The following is a 20,537-nucleotide window of genomic DNA, read 5'->3' on the forward strand; positions in this document are numbered from 1 at the left end:
AGATCATCCATGGTTTCGGGATGAAGTACCATCAGTACACTGACGACACCCAGCTGTACATCTCCACCCCGGACTACCCCAACAATGCCCTTGAAGTGATGTCCCAATGCCTGGAGGCCATATGGATCTTGATGGGGAGAAACAGACTCAGGCTCAACCCATCCAAGACCGAGTGGCTGTGGTTTCCGACGTCCCGATATAGTCAGCTGGTGCCATCGCTGACTATTGGGGGCGAATCATTGGCCCCCACGGAAGGGGCTAGCAACTTGGGCATCCTCTTGGATTCACGGCTGTCTTTAGAAGAGCACTTGACGGCCATGACCGGGAGGATTTTTCATCAGGTTTGCCTGATCTGCCAGTTGCGTCCATTTCTAGATCGGGACTCTCTACACACAGTCATTCATGCCCTCGTCACCTCTCGTCTGGACTATTGTAATGCTCTCTACATGGGGCTCCCCTTGAGGAGCACCCGGAGGCTCCAACTGGCGCAGAGTGCGGCTGCGCGGGTGGTTATGGGAGCGACGTGGAGTTCCCATGTAACACCTCTCCTGCGCGAGCTGCACTGGCTCCCGGTGGTCTTCCGAGTGCGCTTCAAGGTTCTGGTTATCACCTTTAAAGCGCTCCATGGCTTAGGACCTGGTTATCTACGGGACCGCCTGATACCACCAATAGCCTCCCACCGGCCAGTACGCTCCCATAGAGAGAGGCTCCTCCAGGTGCCGTCGCCAGACAATGTTGACTGGTGACCCCTAGGGGGAGAGCCTTCTATGTGGGGGCACCTATGATCTGGAACGAGCTCCCCCCAGAGATACGGAGGATCCTGGATCTCTGCACCTTCTGTCACGCGCTTAAGACTTTTTTATTTCATCAAGATGGCCTGGCCTAAATCTTTTCCCCTTTTTAAATGTAAATTTTAATTGGTTTTTAAATTATGGGGTATTTTAAATTTCAGTCAAATTATTTAATTCGTTTTATTCTATTTTAAATTTTTGTATTTATGTGTTTTATCCTGTGGCTGTTCACTGCCCTGAGTCCTTCGGGAGTAGGGCGGTATAGAAATTTAAATAAATAAAATAAAATAAATAAAATTTTGGGTCTAGCACAGTTGCTTTTACATTGTGGGTGAGCCAGTTGTGTTGTGTTGTGTTTTGTAGGTTTAAAAAAGGCAAAGAAGTGACATTGACTTGGCCACACCCACCTGACCAACAAGCCACACCCTCCCAGTCACCTTACCACCAAGCCCCACCCACTAATTAAGCCACACCCACAGAACTGGTAGCAAAAATTTTTAGATTTCACCCCTGCACCAGAGTAAAATTTTACAATGATAGACATACTTTGTTCCAGGAGCAGCATAAACTAATATATAAAGAAAATTATCCAGTAGTAGTAACAAACAAAATCACCTATTAAAATAAGTTAAAGGAGAGAAAGAAAGGGATGGGAATTAAGTACAATAATTAAAGAAAATTATAGATTACAAATTTTACAGTAAACTGATTCCAGTTAAATCCAGTGGTTTCTGACAGCAGTAGCTATAGCAAAGTCATTCCTTTCCTGAAAAAATCACTTAATAAAAGAAGACTTGGAGATTTTCATTTTAGTTCAGGGGTAGAACAATTCTGCACTTTGGTCTCTTCAAGGCAAGGAAGCACCCTTTTGGAGACTTCAAAAATCTTCTTCCAATGAGTGCCAGGTTGGTGTCCCAGTTCCTCAAAGGTTCTCACTTTTGCAGCCAATCAGATGTTGAGATTATGTCCAAAATCAGGACATGAGACTCAGGGCATCTTACAATGCGTTAAGCAATAGCCTTCATACTTTTGTATATTTATACAAAGTCAGCTTATTGCCCCCACAATCTGGGTCCTCATTTCACCTACCTTTGAAAGGATGGAAGGCTGAGTCAACCTTGAGCCTGGTGAGATTTGAACTTGCAGTAATTGCAAGCAGCAGATGTTAATAACAGTGCTTTAGTCCACTGTACTACAGGGTCTTTAATATTGATAGGAATGTTAGCTGTAGGTCAGTGTTGCCAAACAAGGTTCAAATCAGAACGGAGTGCATAGCTGAGCGCCAAAGAAAAGAAAGCATGGAGAAAAAATTCCACCCTTGAGGTGGACATTGCAGCATCTTCACTGTTTTAAAGATACATGTCTTTTCATAGTGATCTCAGAGATTATTTGAAAACAGAGTATGTTCCTTGAACCAAGTCTGTCTGGCAGCCCAATATTGTTGTTGTCTTTGTTGTCAGGTTAAGTGATGCTGGAAATACATTTTGGTGGGGAAGAGTGGAAACTCTTTTGTGGGGAAGGAAGAGCAACAACATGCCATATGATATTAGGAGGAGGAAGAGTAGTACCATTGTCAGTAATCCCAGGAGGAAAGGGAAAAGACAGTTTATCACTGGCAGGAGGCCTTTGAAGATTTTGGAAAGCTCCTCTCAAGCTACCTCTGGATTTGGTAGTACGCAATTCTTATCATGATTCCCAGCCAAAGCCTGAAGAATGGTCAGCCTTATCTTCATTCTTGTGGTAAGCCACATGACTTAAATCATATTTTTATTGATTTAACACTAATTAGAACTTTAATGCTGATTTGCCTCCAGTTTGGAGAATGTATAGATTTCTATGGAGAGCTGCACCAGCAGCATTTTGTGTAAAAAAGATTTTACCTGGGGACATAGGTAAACTGAAGGAGGAACGTCTAAGTATCTCAGAAGAAGATCAATTTGACAGATATCAGAAAAAGCATGGTGTTGTGCCCTACACTAAAAGCAGGGATATTTTGTCCTACACTATTACTTTCATGTGTGCAGTCTGAAAATTTTATGTGGGGTATGTGCAGCTGGATCCAATCAGCATAGTGTGCTACTGAAGTGTAGACACCAGGCACACCGGCTATGCCGCAGCTTGCCCCAAAGCTCACAATCCCAGCCAAGAGCCAATTTTCATTTCCATCACATTTGCAAACCATAGGTCCTCCAGAATCACCCTGGAAAGAAAAAGATGTATGTTATCATATGTTTATAGTAAGGCTGCTTCATTCCAATATTGAGAAATTGAAATGCAAATTTCCTTGCAGTAAAGTATTTATTCCTTTAACTAAACGCCTCAACTTTAGCCTGGGAATCTTCAGTAATTGCCTGTTCACCAAACATATTTATCACAGTTTTGGGGTTAATGCAATATATTGATTGATAATTCAGTAAAATGGGTCTGGATTAGCACAGTACACTAAGTCCCACAACCTTCCTGCCCTCAAAAGCTAACCATATTTAACACTGTTAATAAATAGCACAATAAAAATATGAGTGCTCTAAATTCCATGTTTACTTTTGTCTTCTAAATCAACATACATACACTATCCTTTCCTTAGGTGGATGACAGCTAGGGTTGTGCAGCAGTTTGAATTCCCAACTTTGGGGCATTCAGGAGTATAAATTTAACCCATCTTAAAGCAGTCACATCTTTTCCCAGAATCACCTGGCTGTCCTAGGTCCTCTGAAAATCATATCCAAAATGAAATCCAAAGTGCTACACATCATATTGAAAGCTGTATGAATTTATTACTATTCCTTAAATCCTCTTCAGAACTTGTCAAAAGAAGCAGATATGGGACATCCCTCCAACAGTTTTGGACTTTTAAATCTTGTTAGGGATTTATATTCATTGGAATAGGAATTCATGTCCAAAATGTTTGGACAACAACAAGTTGAGTCAGTAATGCATTTTAAAGGTTTGATCTCTTAGCACATGGCTGAGCAATTTTGATCTTATGCAGGGCAGTTGGATATGTTATTTTACCCCATGTTCTTGATAATTACTGGAGATGGTAAATCAGAAAATGTTTGGCCTAATTTTTAAATACTTTTTCAAGTTTTGTGTAGCAGTTTCATTAAATTTCTGAGAGGCTTAGTTCCTCTGTCTTTTGTCTTAGTCAGCAAAATTCAGCAGCAATCACCTTACTGATTGAAAATCCCCATGAAGCTTTCCATCCAATTTCAGGAATTGTATCTTGAGGAGCTATTCTGGACACTATGTAAGGCCTCTTGCTGATGATTGGATGATTGTCCAGACCTATCTTGGGAGTTTGAAGAGCACTGAACGCATACTTCCCCAAGTGAAGGAAGTGTTCTGATCTAGGCTCCCTGAGAAAGCTTAAATAACACACTTAGTCCCAAAAAACTCTCTTTTATTTAAACAGCTGTGAATTACAGTCATTCACAGCCCGTAATAATTCACAAACATTCTGTGAAGAGTCCGACTGATGTCTGCCACAGTCTTTCAAGGTAATGTCAATAAGCACGCACCTTTAACTTCCTTGAAATGCTGCAGAGACTTAATTGCCAATTAGTTTTGCAAGGCCAAATGGAGCACAGAGTCAAACAGAGCTTCTCAATGTTTGAACCAACCAGAATGAACAAATTGCTTCCTGCAAAGGCTCACGTCTGTTTGCTCCTCTATTATGTCTTATGGGAGGGGCCAATCATCTCCAAGCCTTACTCCCGAGTTGCCCCTTTTGTCTTAACCGTTCTTGTCTCCTGGCAGCACTGGAAACATGTTCCTCCTGATCTTCTGCCTCACTGATGTCAGATTCTGGAGGCTCTGGAGGCAGCACATGTCTACCAGATGGCCCTGGCCCCCACTCTGTCTCTGACACAGAGCCCTTGTCTGAGCCTTCCCCAGATTCCAGGACTGGTCCATGTTCCTCCCCAACCTCCTCACTGTCCAAACCTGCTGTCTGCTGGCGAACCACAACAGGAAGCTCTGGGAGAACTCTGCTTCCTTTATGAGCAAGTTCATAAATTTTCCATGTCAACATTGACAGGTACAGCAAACTTAAATTGATTGATTAATGAATGAATGAATTAATTAATACTCATTGTTCAACACATGGAACAATAAACTAAAATTAAGAGTTAATAACCTATACCTCATCAGGTTCTTAGCTTAATAATTTAGTACTATTTAGGTCCAGTTTACTATATGACACAAATTCAATCCCTACAATTTAACTGTCTTCTATCATAGAAACTTAGCTAAGTTTCCTGGACTTAGCATATTGTTTTAATTAATTAATTAAGATGTCTTAATTAACTTAAGTTAATTAAGTTACTTAATTAACTTAGCATAAGTCATGGACTTAGCATCTCGGACATTAATACAATTGAACATGTCCAGAATTATTTCATAAGAAGAGTCCTTTATTCCTCTGCTCGCATCAAAATACCTTATGCCACCAGACTTGAAATTCTGGGCTTAGAAAACTTAGAACTACGCCACCTTTGGTATGACCTAAGAATAGCTCATAAAATTATCTGCTACAATGTCCTACTTGTCTATGACTACTTCAGCTTCAACCACAATACACGAGTACACAATAGATACAAATTTAAGGTAAACCACACCAAACTCGATTGCAGAAAATATGACTTCAGCAGCAGAGTGGTCAATGCCTGGAATGCACTACCTGACTCTGTGGTTTCATCCCAAAACCCCCAAAATTTTAACCTAAGACTGTCTACTGTTGACCTCACCACATTCCTAAGAGGTCTGTAAGGGGCATGCATAAGAGCACCAGGGTGCCTACTGCCCTTTCCTAATGTTTTTTCTATTTGTATTTATTTTATGTATCCAATCTATGCTTATATCTATTAGCTAATACGTCCTTGACAAATAAATTAATAAATAAAATAAATAAATAAAAAGTTTTTGAGCACCATACCTGACAGGAATCTTTGCCCCCATTTAAGTTGCCTGCACAGATCATACTGGGAAATATTTCAGTATTGATCAAGTTGTAGACAAGTTTGCATAGATATTTATTGATGATAGACACTTCCACTTCTTGAAGGGTTTGGGGGGGCTTCAGCTCCTCTGCAAAGAAAGGAAAGGGTTGCATTATAAAATGTAGAGAACAAGTAACTGAGTTTATGTTGACTGTAATTTTTGTGCCAAATCATCAATATTCCTCAACTTCATTTTAAAGAACAAATTTAATTTCTCTTGTGATTTGCCAGAAGACAGACTCGCTAACCAGATTGATGATTTTAGGGAAGTAAACTGTCTCTCATTTGTCCTTAAAGAAACTTCAAGTTACTTTGGTGTAATAAGCAAATAAACAAATTTTTAAACATACCAAATTTCATACCTTAAAGATGTGAAAGGATGAAAAAGTGTCAGATCAAACATACATCCCATTTTCCTCACTCACCCTTAGGTTGTGTTGTTCCCCATCCAGTGACCCAGCAGCTGGTATTGTCAGGGAACTTCACAGAAGACTCTGGGAGACACATAGGCATGATGTATTTGGTGAACTCCACGGTGTCGTTTAGCTCCAACAAAGCGATGTCATATATATTGTCAGAAATTGTATATCGAGGATGAGGAATAATCTGTCGGATGGCAAATTTCTTTGAGTTATTTGAAGGGTTCATGAGTTGGTGGTCACCTAACCCCACAAGAATTTTGTCATAGCCTTTAGAGAGCCTGTAAGGGACAATTAAAAAAATGTCAACAGCAATTTATGGATGCGGACCTATTGAGAGTACTGCAGGATTTAAACATTTGCTGAACATTTGCTGAAAAAAATCCTGAAACTTGTTGCCTGAGGCACCGGATTTTGTCTGCATTTAATTTCAGCATGCTTCCTCATGTCCAGCTCTGCCACATTTAAAGATGCCAACAGCCTTGTTGGAGTTTGGCAGAAATATTTATTCATTTGTATACTATTTTCATCAGTGCTGGTTCAGGAGTACATGATGTCCCTAGGCCACATTGACTGATGGCCTCACTTCTTCCCAATGTGGAGATTTGCATTTTTAAAATGATTTGGAACTATTGCCATTGGCACCCACAAGACAGTGCCTATTTGGCTTTAATCTAAACCCAGCTTTGATTTCCACATACAGTATCCATAGTGTACATTGAGTGATATGCAAATGGGAAAGTACCTTCCATTGAAACTCTGCAGAGTAATGCAATCTTTTATTAATATTTAACTAAAGTAGGATCTGAAGTTTTGGTCAAAAAGAAAAATCATAGTTGTGTCCTTTTTGTACATAGGTAGTTCTTGACTTATAAACAGTTTCTTTACTGACCATTCGAAGTTACAATGGTACAGAAAAAAATGACTTAGGACCATTTTTCACATTTATGACCGTTGCAGTATCCCTATGGTCATGTGATTTACATTTGGATGCTTGACAATTGACTCACATTTATGACAGTTGCAGTGTCCTGGGATCATGTGATCCCTTTTCAACTTTCTGACAAGCAAAGTCAATGGGGAAGCCAGATTCATTTTACTAACTTAACAAATGTGGCAAGAAAACTCCTAAAATGGGGGAAATTCATTTAATAAATTTCTCACTTAGCAACATAAATTTTGGGGTCAATTGTGGTCCTAAGTCAAGGACTACTTATATGTATCCTTATTTGTGATGTGAGCACAAAAGAATTGGCAGTAGAATGACCCTGATGCAATGCCATTTTCTTCATTTGACTCCTCTGTGACTATTTCTGAAAGACAAAAAAGACTGTATAGTGGATGTGGTAGTTTCTGGAGGCAGCAGAATAGAAGAGAAAGAACTGGAAATCCCTAAATCCCTAAACCAAAGACTTGTGAATAGAAACAGAACGACTGGCAAAAGAAAGCAAAGGTAGTATCAATACTAACAGCCACCTTGTGTGTAATTTCAAAGCATCTGGAGGGTTAATTGAATACCACTGGCATTGACAAAATCACCATTAGTCAATTGCAAAAAGGCAGCTTTACTTCTTCTACATCTTGCAACAATACCTTTAACACCATCAAACAACATCTGCCTATTCCAGATGTTCCCTAGTCCTTGGGAAAGACTTGATAGGTGGATAAAATGCCAAATCAAGTCTAAATATCTGGCTATGTAACAAGCCATAATAATGCTGTTTCCTGGAAACTCTAGTTTATTAAAAAGAACAGCATCATAATAATAGTCAGCTATCTATTTTTGTCACTTAATTTTACAGTCCAGGAACTTACTCGATGACACAGTGAGCGGCCGTCAGCACCCACTTCTTGTCTATGAGAGTGCCACCACAAAAAGTTATGTTGAATACCGAAAGGCCCGCTTGCCAGGGCCATGACCCCTCAGAAGCTGGTTGGCCTCCAACAATTCTTGTAGAGATTAGTGACTTCTTACAACCTGCCAAGAAAGAGCAGAATAGAAGAGATGAGGGAGAAAAAGAATGAGAGGGAGGAGGAGTTTGGTGTAATGGTTAAGGCACCAGGCTAGAAACTGGGAGACTATGAGTTCTAGTTGTATTTTAGACATGAAGCTACTGGATCACCTTGGCCAGTCATTGTCTCTCAACCATTTTCAAAATATTGCCTGAACATTACAGGGACTAATCCAGGCAGTCATCTGGAGTCAACTCTGATTTGAAATGGAACAACAACAAAAATTCTATGCTCTCTCCACTTCTCTTCTCTCTATATACCAATAACTGCATCTCAAACAATCAGTCTATTAAACTACTGAATTTCGCAGATGACACAACAGTGATCAGTCTCATTTGAGACAATTTTTTTAAAATTTGATTTATATGCCGTCCTTCTCCAGAGACTCAGGGCGGCTTACAATGTGTTAAGCAATAGCCTTCATTCTTTTGTATATTTTATACAAAGTCAGCTTATTGCCCCCACAAACTGGGTCCTCATTTCACCTACCTTAGAAAGGATGGAAGGCTGAGTCAACCTTGAGCCTTGGAGAGATTCGAACCAGCAGAAATTGCAGGCAGCTGTGTTAATAACAGGGTGCACTAAATTCAATGATGAATCCACATACAGACAAGAGGTTGAACAACTAGCTTCGTGGTACGACCAGAACAATCTGGAACTGAACACACTCAAAACCATAGAAATGGTGGTAGAGTTTAGGAGAAACCCTTCCAAACTTCCACCTCTTACAATAGTAGACAACACAGTATCAACAGTAGAAACCTTCACGTTTCTAGGGTCTATCATATCTCAAAATCTAAAATGGACACCTAATATCAAAATGTCATCAAAAAAGCATAACAAAGGGGGCTTCCGGTGGCACCGCAGGCGATGGAAGATGTTCCTTTGGGGGCGCCAGCCCTGGATCGCATTAAAACCGCTAGGACAGCGCAAATCATCTGTCTAGTGGTTTGGATACTTTCCCCTTGGGAAAAGAGGAGGAAGGTGAGCAGCCGGGGAAAGGTAGAGCTCCCCAAGACCCCCAGGAACAATTCTGGGGCTCGAAGGGTGAGAGCTCCCTAGAAGCCTGACAGAGCTCCGGATCTGGGACGCTTCTGCTTTAAGCAGAACAAGACACCACGACCACCCCTGCAAAAATTTCTTAAAAACATTGATTCAAAAGTAGGCAGAGCAAAGGCAGGAGTGATTATAACTGCAAGTACTAAACTTTAACTCTGATTGAGCATTACTTCCTTCTGAGATCATTAAGAGGGAGAAAAGAAAAAGGGAAAGGGGTGTGAAAGTGAAAGTTAAGAGGAAAGTGTTTGTTAGCGCTGGCAGCCCTGTTCAAAATTAATGGACTTTACTTCAGAAGAATTAAGACTTAAAGACTAAAGAATATAGTACTGATTCTTTACAAAGTATAATATTTACAACTAATTGGACTTATTGACTTTTTGATTTGGCTGTGGAAAAAGTGCAATTTGAAATTTAGAAAATGGCTTCAAAGCAAATAAAAACTGGTGTGCCTAAAAGTGCTGGGGGATCACCAGCTTTACCATCTAAAATGCATTCTTTGCCAGCCCCAGCAGATTCACAAACATTGACACTTGAAGCCCTTCAGAAGACTTTAAAGGCGCAAGCCTCTGTTTTAGAAGGAAAAATCACATCTGTTCTCAATGAGAAAATTAAAAATGTCTCTGAGGAGATGGCTGAAATTAAGGAGGTAATTCAAATTCTAAATAAAGAAATAAGAGAAGACATTGTTTTGGCGCTTAAGGGTCTGGCAGGCCATATCGAATCGCTGGAGGAAATGGTGGAAGAAATCAATCAGTCCAATGTGAGTTTGGAGAATAAAATGGGTGAGGCTCAAGCCAAGATGGAAAAGGCAGATGCAGAAATTACAATGATACAATACAGAGAGATGGAGTTTGCCCTGAGGGTAAGAGGTCTGAGAGAAAACAATCAAGAGAACTTGAAAGAGATTTTTGCAGAAGTCTTCGCACCGCTAATTGGAGATTCAAAGGTAGAGATAGGATGGCAAACAGAAAAAATTTACCGTGTCAATTCATGGCTTGCCAGAGACAATTACCAAGAGATATTGTAATCTACTTTACCACCCGGAGGACACGAAATGAAATTTTACAGGCTTCTTATAAAAACAAACTTCAGGTGGTGGGACAGGAGAAATCCCCCCCAAAATGTTGAGAACTAGAAAGGATTATGCCTTCTTGGTCGAAGAACTCAGAAATCGCCAGATAAAGAACAGATGGGAGGCTCCAGCTGGATTAGTGGTGAACTACTCAGGAGAAAGATATCGTCTCAATACAGTTTGGAAGGCAAGAGATTTCTATATCAATGTGCTAAAGGCTGGGTGCCCAACATCTCCAGAAATTAGAAAAAGAAAAGAAGCAGAGGTGGCAAGAAAGGGGGAGAAAGAAGGGCTTCAGGCACAAGCTCAAGGAGGGGCCTCGATTATTCAAGAAGATTTATTGCAACTTTTGGGTACCGTTCAAGCTCTGGAATTATTTGAAAAAGTAGAAGAACCAAAGGATCAAAGACAGACTCGAATGGCAACCAAACGTAAAGAAGAGGAATTTAAGATACAGCAAACTCAGTGGAATGTTAATGGCCTAAATTAACCACAAAAGAGGAGAAAAATATTTCATTTTTCATTTTTCATTTCATTCAGTTTAAAAATGATGTAATCTGTTTACAAGAGACTCATATTAGAAGCAAAGATCAAAAATATTTAATAAATGCAAGATTGGGAACACATTTTGTTGCATCCGCTCCAGACAAGAAAAATGGTATAGTTATATACTTAAAGAAAGACTTAATGGCTAAATTAATTGAAGCAGATGTTCAAGGAAGATATATAGCAATTGAATTGTTAATAGAAGGGAAGAAAATACTTTTAATTGGAGTATATGCACCTAACCAACAACAAGAAAAATTTTATAAGCTTTTGCATACTAAATTAATACAATGGGATTACAAATCATGTATATTATTGGGTGATTGGAATGGAATATTGGATACCCAGAAAGACAAAAAAGGACTCTTGAAAAATATCCAAACGCGTGCTAAATTGCCCAAATTTTTTTTGATATGATGGATGATATGGAACTGAGATATATTTGGCGAGAATGGAATGTTGGAGAACAAGATTTTACGTTTTTCTCTGACAGGCACCAATCTTTTTCTAGAATTGACTTTATATTAATTACTAATGATTTTTTTTCTAGGGTGAAGAAGATGAAGATATGTTCAAGAACTTTAACTGACCATAATCCAGTCTGGATGGAATTAGAACATTAGATTTATAGGTTCATCCCAAGGGCTCAGCTCAGCATTTCACCCGAGCACCAATGGGGGGGCAGAAAGACTGAACGCTATGATAGAACAGTATTTAAGATGCTACGTCGACTACCAGCAGTCCAATTGGGTCTTAGGAGGTCTTGGAGGTTAAATGAAAATTTATTCAGATATGAGGAAAATGTGAAAGAATGTAAAAAATTAATGAAATTTTCTTTTGTTATGTATATATATATAAGGGTACACCCATGAAAATGGTTTGGGATGCAAGCAAAGCATATATGACAGGTATTTTAATACATTTGAACAATACACACAGACGTAGACAGGGATTAAAATGGACAGAGTTATAAGAGGAAATAAAAAAGAAAGAGCAGATGCTAATATTGAATCTAGCGGATAAGAAAACAAAAGAAGCAATTACACTATTGCGAGGGCAGTTTAATATGTTGATGGCAGATCAGGTTGCAACTAATTTGCAATATGCTAAACATAATACCTTTTGTAATGCGAACAAACCAGGTAGGTGGTTGGCATATTTGTTAAGGAAAAAACAAAAGTTACGCACTATAGAGAAAATAGAATACAAAGGTTAAGAGGTATATCAACATAATATGATTAAAAAAGCATTTTTAGAATTTTATACGAGGTTGTATGCTAGCGATAAAATCCAAGATATAGACATAGATAGATATTTACAGAGGGAGAATATTCCTGCAATTACAGATGAACAAAGTGAAAGATTGAATCAACTGATAACCTCTGAGGAAATTCTCTTGGTAATCAAACAGTTAAAAGTTGGTAAGGCTCCTGGAACAGATGGTTTGACAGCTGTTTATTACAAAAATTTGCAGTTAGAAATGGTGGAACCACTTAGGGAACTATTTAGTAAAATACAATCCGGAGGAGAAGTGCCCCCATCTTGGAGAACAGCCTTTATTTCTTTGATCCCGAAAGAGGATCAAGATCATAGTCAGCCAAAAAATTATACGCCTATATCGTTACTTAACACAGACTACAAGATTTTTGCTAAAATATTAGCAAATAGGTTAATGTCAGTCATGCAACAAATGATTCACAACGATCAATCAAGTTTTATAAATGGGAGACAAATGAAAAGCAATGTAAGGCAAATTGTTAATATATTAGAGTATTTGGGGAAGAATAACCAAGTCCCTGCAGTGCTTATATTTTTGGATGCGGAGAAAGCATTTGATCAATTGAATTGGCATTTTTTACTGAAAATAGTACAAAAGATGCAGTTTGGAGAGTATTTTACACAATCCATTAAGGCAATATACCAGAAAAAAACAGCACAAATAATAATTAATGGTAGCCTAACAGAAACCTTTAATATTGAAAAGGGAAAAAGACAAGGGTGTCCCCTGTCTCCATTATTGTTTATTTTGACTTTGGAACTTTTATTGAACAAAATACGAGTCAGACAAAATAAAGGGAATTAAAATTAGGCATTATGATTATAGACTAAGAGCATTTGCAGATGACTTGGTTGTTACTTTAACCCAACCAGTGCAATCAACTATAGGCTTAATGGATATAATTAATCAATATGGACAAGTATCTGGATTTAAAATAAATACGGGGAAAACAAAGATAATAACTAAAAATATGACTATAAATCAAAAAGATGAATTAGAAAGAGTAACAGGATTTGAAATAATAAAAAAGGTCAAATATCTAGGGATTTATATTACAATTTCAAATGTAAAATTATATAAGTATAATTATGAACTGTTATGACAAAAATTCAGAAAGAGATGGACAATTGGAAAAAAACTACAATTGTCTTGGTTGGGAAGAATAGCAGCAGTAAAAATGAATGTTTTGCCTAAATTTTTATTTCTTTTTCAAATGATACCTATACTTAAAAAAGATGCAAATTTGAGGGAATGGCAAAAGGGTATTAATAACTTTGTTTGGGCACGGAAAAGACCGAGAATAAAATTAAAAATAATGCAAGATATACGTGAAAGAGGAGGTCTTAAAATGTCCAATTTAAGACTATATTATGAAGCAGCAGCCTTATCAGCAATCAGTGACTGGATTAACTTAACAGAAAGAAGAATATTGAATATTGAGGGATATGATTTGATATATTGATGGCATGCCTACTTATTATATGATAAGAAGGTGGATAAGATTTTTAAAAGCCATATATTAAGGAATGCTTTATTGCGTATCTGGAAAAAATGTCAATACAAATTAAATGATAAGATACCTATATGGGCAGTACCCAGACACGCCATAGAGAACCTAAGTGCAGAACAAAAACAAGATGTGATTACATATAAAGAGCTTCTTAATATGGAAAGAGGTACATTACAGTTAAAGTCTTTGAATGTATTAAAAGAAGAAAGGATAATTCAAACTTGGTTTCAGTATGGACAGCTACAAGCTAGATGGAAAGAGGATCAGAAAATTGGCATCATGCAAAATGAGGAAAACTTGGTAAAACAAATTCGAGATCAGAGCCAAATGCATATAAAAAGGTTGTATAACACATTGATAGAAATAGATTCAGAAACGGAGTTAATTAAAGATTGTATGATAAAATGGGCACAAAATATTGAGGAGCCAATAATAATGGAAACATGGGAGAAAATATGGGTTAGAAATGTAAAATTTACACAAGCCCAAAACTTGAGAGAAAATTTTTACAAAATGTTTTATAGATGGCATCTAGATCCTAAAAAGTTAGGTTGTATGTATCCAAGCTTGCAATCCAAGTGTTGGAGATGTGAGGGTGATGATGCCAGGTATTATCATATATGGTGGACATGTAAAAAAATCAAAGCATTTTGGATAAAAATATGGTGGATTACGCAAAATATTCTTAAAAAGAAGATAAAGTTTACTCCACAGCTGTTTTTTGCTGGGTATAATTACAGATTGTACAGTTATAGAGACTAATTTGATTTAAATTTAATAACCGCAGCAAGACTTTTGGTGGCGCAGTATTGGAAGAAGGAAGATTTGCCTACTATTGAAGAATGTACAGTAAAAGTAATGAATTTAGCAGAGATGGCCAAAGTTTCAGCGTATTTGAAGGACCATTCAAATGAAAGATATATTTTGGAATGGAGAAGATGAATTGACTATATTCAAAACAAATATGGGATTAAAAAGTTTCAAATATTTTATGAATGAATAAAGAGACTTTAGAAAATATTTAAATTTAGTCATGTAAAAGGGGAGTTAAAAGTACAAGAGGGAGATAGGAGTCTATAGATAGTTAGCATATGTTAGTATATGATTGTTAAATGCTATAGCCTATATTTTGCTCTGGGAAGTCGGGGGGGGGAGGGTTGGGGAGGGAGGGGGGAGGTGGGATGGGAAAACATTTGTAAAATTCTTTAAAACTTTTTAATAATAAAAAAGCATACCAAAGAATGTTGTTTCTGTGCCAACTCAGAAAGCACAAACTGCCCAAGGAGCTGCTGATACAATTCTAGAGAGGAATTATTGAGTCTGTCATCTGCACCTCTGTAACTGTCTGGTTCGGTTCTGCAACCCAACAAGACAGACACAGACTTCAGAGGATAATTAGAACTGCAGAAAAAACAATTACTACACAAGTCAAAAAGACTAAAAGACTATGAAAATATTTACAGACCTGTCACATCCTGAACATAAACTGTTTCAACTGCTACCCTCAAAACGACACTATAGAGCACTGCACATCAGAACAACTAGACACAAGAACATTTTTTCCTCAAACACCATCACTTTGCTAAACAAATAATTCCCTCAACGCTATCAAACTATTCACTAAGGTTGCATTACTATTAATCTTCTCATTGTTCCTATCACCCATCTCCTCCCACTTATGACTCTATGACTGTAAACTTGTTGCTGGTATCCTTACGATTTATATTGACTGTTTCCTAATATGATTCGATTACTTATTTGTACCCTATGACTATCATTAAATGTTGTACCTTATGATTCTTGACAAATGTATATTTTCTTTTATGTACACTGAGAGCATATGGACCAAGAAAAAAACTTTGTGTGTCCAATAAAGAATTCTATTCTGTTCTGTTCTGTTCTGTTCTGTTCTGTTCTGTTCTGTTCTGTTCTGTTCTGTTGTTTTAGATTTTGGATTATAATAAGAACAAAAGGGGACTTTCCCCCATACCTTTGAAGCTCAACAATGGAAACCCTGCAAGAAACAAACTCTCCCTTTTGGAATGAATTTGTATATGATTTTCAGAAGAAAGTTTCCAATGATTTTGTGTCTCTTGAGAAACAAGTTAATATTTAACATGCATATCTATATAACTTGTCAACTCAGTATGTGATCCACTCCTGTATTTAGTTCAGCAATAGGCTTCATTCATAGGTCGATTTATTATTATTATTATTATTTTGAATTTGTATACCGCCCTTCTCCCTGAGGACTCAGGGCAGTGAACAGCCAAGTAAAAACATCAAGTACAAATATTAAAATACAATTAAATATATATATATATATATATATATATATATATATATATATATATATATATATATATAAAAATTTGGCCCCATTAATTAAAAACGATAAACACAACACTTAAAAACACTTAAAAAATTAGGCCAGCCCGGCTTGCTGGAAAAGGAAGGTTTTAAGGGCACGGCGGAAGGCACTGAGGTCTTGGATTCTCCTTATCTCTGGGGGCAATTGATTCCAGAGGGTAGGTGCCCCCACAGAGAAGGCCTTCCCCCTGGGGGTCACCAGCCTGCACTGTTTGGCTGATGGCACCCCGAGGAGGCCCTCTCTGTGGGAGCGCACGGTTTTGATCCTGTTCCAAGGAAAAGCCTGGTTTCTTTTTTAACATGGAAGAGCATAACTCAACCATGGTCAAATAATGAATTACTTGTCAAGGAACAAAGCATTATAAGACATTATACGATAACCTTTGTTGCCATTTTTTCTATGTACATATTAAAAATGAAATTCTGATGCCCACTCTCAAAAGGACACACACACACACACACACACACACACTCTGTCCTGGATAGCGCTTATATGCCATGGCCTGGATAGAAGGTATGGAACTTCCAATAATCTTTTCTGCTGTCCTTACCACTCTCTGCATCACCTTCCTGTCCAAAACAGTAATATTTCCAAATCAAATACTAATACAATATGAGAGGATGCTTTCAAGAGTCCCTCTGTAGAAAGTGATAAGGACAGGGGAAGGAAGATGTGCTCTTCTCATATGATGTAGAAAATGCAGATGTTACCACACCCGCTTCACAGTATCTTGTTGAGCCACCAAATTAGCCTACTCGTTATTTCATATTGTATGTTATTTATAACATTTCTTTGTCTAACTCTTTAACAATAAGAAAGTGACAAAATGCAACTGGAGTTGCAGAAATGGTTCTGAAGATTATATTGTGCTGGAAGCAACATAACAACATATTTAAGATTTTGGAAAAGGCAAGTGGGTTTCCTTTTCACCATTCAGTGCCAATTTGTGCAGAAAGTTTCTAGGGAACATAGAAATTCCTACCTACTTCCAGGTCAGCAGCACCTGTTGGAAAAAGAAAAGACAAGTAACTTTAATTTTCCAAATAAGATTTAAAAAACCCCCAGGGATTTAAAAAAAGGATGAAATATCATAAGAGATTCTGGTTACAGTCAGTTCTGGGGTATTGTAAAACTGATACACTGACAAGTTATTGCAGATCGCCAATAGGTCAGACCTGGAGACTCTGGATGATTTGCCTTTATAGCATTTCACATTTTGTTAGATGGCAAAATATGGACTTCCACATGTTGGAAAATTACTGTGAATAATTTCCAGTTCAGTTTGCACCCAGCATTGTCTCACTTGCTCCCTGCCTCTTTATACTAGGAAGCACACCTGCCATTCAGATCGACCAGCAAAAATATAGCTTAATGTTTATTGAAACATCAGCAAAAGTAAAATAAAATAGTTAACTAGGGAAATGGGACAGAGGGCAGGCTAAAGCACACAGAGAAACAAACTATATATTTATATAAACGGCACAGAACTTTCTCAAAGTCACCCAGACCAATGCTGTGGATAATTAACATAAACAGTCCCGTAAGGAATGGCCTTGATTATTCTAGATTTAACTCTTTTACTGCAATAGATGTAGGACTGTGAGGGAAAGAGGACTCCAAGTGACCCTTTTTCCATTTTGCACCATGAAAGAAACAATGTGGTAGATGGAGAGAATGCCTCCAATAAATTATTCCTTCTCAGAGACTAGACAAGGCCTGTGTTCAGTGACAAGAGGAGGGCCCTGTAGGGGAGGGGAGGGCAGAATGATCAAAGCAGCACTGTGGTCTTGTAACACAAGCCCTTCCCCTTTTGTATATGCATTGCGATATCACACAAATGTACCAAAGGGCGCAGCAGTATGAAACTGCTTCCGAAAGAATGATAAAACTGTGAGTTTCTGAGACACTCATCCCTCAACTCGTAGCTTGGGAGGCTCCTAGCCAAAAATTATTAAACATAACAATATCCTTTAGTTGAAGAAGAATGAGATATAGTTTGATTTTTAAATTTTTTTTAGTTTATTGTTAATTGTTCAGACACACTCATCCCTCAGATACTTATTTATTAAATTCTATTTTGAAATTAATAAATCAATAAATTTATATATATATATATATATATATATATGTACACACACACACACACACATGTTTTTTACATACACACACAAATATTAATTTATAAAAATTACACACACACACACACTCATACATACATCCACACACACGTTTCCCTGAAAATAAGACCTGGCCTTATTTTCCTTTGGGCCTCAAAATAAGCACTAGGGCTTATTTTTTGGGGGTGTCTTATTTTTTTTCCATGTATGGGAGGCTCACTTCTTCTACTTGCTCGTGGCGGGGCAGGAAGCCATGTGGTGCACCAGTGCTGCTGCCACAAGGCAGGGGATGGAGCTGCCCCACGTGCCCCGTACTGGCTTACCTCAGAGCCCCCTAACCCTAACCCTTGTTCTCTAGGAGTTCTAAAAAACAATACAGAAAGTAATCTTCTTTAATACCTATTTATAATACTTTGCAGTTATGTGTCCTGAGCGGTTTTAAAGACAGTCAAACTGAAGATATAGGAGTTGACCTATTCTCTAAAGCACCTGAAGGCAGGAGAAATTTCCTGAAAGTTAGAACAATTAATCAGCGGAATGACTTGCCTCCAGAAGTTGAGGTTTTTTTTTAAAAAAAATATTTTTATTATAACACAATATGACAAACATCAAACATACACACACACACACACACACACACACACTCTTTTTACAGCTATTTTGTGATGGTCATCTTCTAATATTTACATTCTCCCCGATTCCCTTTTTACTATTTCATTTTCTTCTTGTCCCTTTCTCTTTTAATTACATTATAGTTTTTAACAATTATATTGATTTTGAAAAAAAAATCATTGAAAAAAAAAATCCTAAAATGTGCTGAGATGGACAAATTAACAAAAGAGCTCAAAGAAAAGGAAGATACAGAATATTATATAATCTGGAATAAATGGTATAAGTGGCTAGAGACTAGAAATAATGGATAATAAAAATAGGGGTGAATTTGAAAATGGAAAGAATGATTATGATAATGTATAGAATGTATAAAATCAATATGATTGTTAAGAAGTTGAGGTTTTTAAGAAGAGATTGGACAACCATTTGTCTGAAATGATATAAGTTTTCCTGCCTGAGCAGGATATTGGATTAGAAAACTTCCAAGCTCCCTTCAAACTCTCTTATTCTGTTATAGATTGCTTGCCCATGTTTCTATGCATTTCAATCTCACGTCTTCATGTTATTGACCTGATGGAAAGTACATTTTCTTTTCAGAGAATGCAGAAGGAAGCAGTGGAGAACATGCAATCCAAAAAGATGAGAGCCCTTCCCAAGAACCTAAACACTTGCAAGATGAAGAGAATATATATTTAACAATCTTGAAAGCTGCAGACAAAGAGTGGTCCTAAAGTTAAGATTAAAATAATAAGATATTTCTTTGGTCATCAAAGTTTATAACACCATTTGTAAAGATCTCAAAGACATCCAGCTTGCAGAATTGATTTCCAACTATCATGGGAGCTATGAAGAAGACATACCAGAAGAATTTGGAAGAAGAGAGATTAAACATTGAACAACCAACTCTTCCCCTCATTCACCTTGTGCTGAAGACAGATACAGTAGACCGAGTCCCAGCAAGATCGATGGAAAGCCCATGGCTGCCACTTCTTTGCCTCTTTTCTTCTAATGTGTTGCCTGAGTAGTTGTGCTCCAGGCAGTTTCAAATAAAACAGCTTGACTCCAATCTTGGCATCTGTGTCATAAACTTTAATACCAACGGCAAAAGGGTGGAGCATAGGGCATTTTCTCCTTCCTGAATTGGAGAATGCAACCAAGAAGTTATCATTCCCAGAAGTCTCTCGGCTTTAGAAATCCCTAAATCAATATCCTTGCCCACCCTCTTTTGTGATCTTCCTTATCTCCTCCCAACTGCCCCAATCTTTGTACTACCATCAGCCATTCAGGCAGAGCTCCCTATTTTCACAATAGCAGAAAATATTTCACAGATCTAACACGAAGAATAGAGAAAGTTCTTCAATTGGGATAGCTCTGTTTTGTTATGCAGCACAAGGCACACAAAGGGAGGCTTCAGTTAAAAAGATTTTGCCAGCAGATCACCTCAGTTGAATCATTAAACCTGAATGTTTTTGGAACGGATGAAAAAGAAGAGTTTCAAAAGTCACAGTCACTTGATGCTAATTGAAAATGCTTTTCTAGTGTGGACCTTGGCAACCTGGTGACTCTCTAATACTTAAGGATACTCTCCCTCTACTCTTGCCATTAGCTATGTCGTGTCTAAATGACATTTTAGCAGATCCTATTTTCAAACCAGAGCTGAAATCATATACAGCAGATGATGGAACAGTTCCACTGTCTTCTGTTGCCCTTACTGCAAAATTGCTTACCAAAAATCAAAAATAATTACCTTC

At 37.8% G+C, this 20,537-nt stretch overlaps 1 protein-coding gene across 1 annotated transcript; it reads right to left on the reverse strand.

Moving 5' to 3' along the window:
* Positions 1–1,310: 1,310 nt before the first annotated feature.
* On the reverse strand, positions 1,311–19,860 carry LOC148113959 (mast cell tryptase-like). The gene is made up of 6 exons (XM_087891919.1): positions 19,707–19,860; positions 17,040–17,060; positions 8,023–8,185; positions 6,214–6,488; positions 5,725–5,876; positions 1,311–2,991 (listed from the first exon to the last, which is right to left on the reverse strand). The coding sequence occupies exons 1-6, from the start codon at positions 19,762–19,764 to the stop codon at positions 2,713–2,715; spliced, it is 948 nt and encodes a 315-aa protein (XP_087748045.1). The 5' UTR covers positions 19,765–19,860; the 3' UTR covers positions 1,311–2,712.
* Positions 19,861–20,537: the final 677 nt, after the last annotated feature.

This window comes from Pantherophis guttatus, chromosome 4 (genome assembly GCF_059756535.1).
Source record: "Pantherophis guttatus breed Tessera chromosome 4, ASM5975653v1, whole genome shotgun sequence".
Lineage (NCBI taxonomy): Eukaryota > Metazoa > Chordata > Lepidosauria > Squamata > Colubridae > Pantherophis > Pantherophis guttatus.

Excerpts from the sequence above, each read along its gene's own strand:
- LOC148113959 (XM_087891919.1), bottom strand. The coding sequence starts at position 19,764 with ATGGGCTTTCCATCGATCTTGCTGGGACTCGGTCTACTGTATCTGTCT. Across the intron at positions 17,061-19,706 it reads GTATCTGTCTTCAGCACAAG|GTGCTGCTGACCTGGAAGTA; the intron begins GTGAATGAGGGG and ends TTTTTCCAACAG. Across the intron at positions 5,877-6,213 it reads GGGAACAACACAACCTAAGG|AGGAGCTGAAGCCCCCCCAA; the intron begins GTGAGTGAGGAA and ends CTTTCTTTGCAG.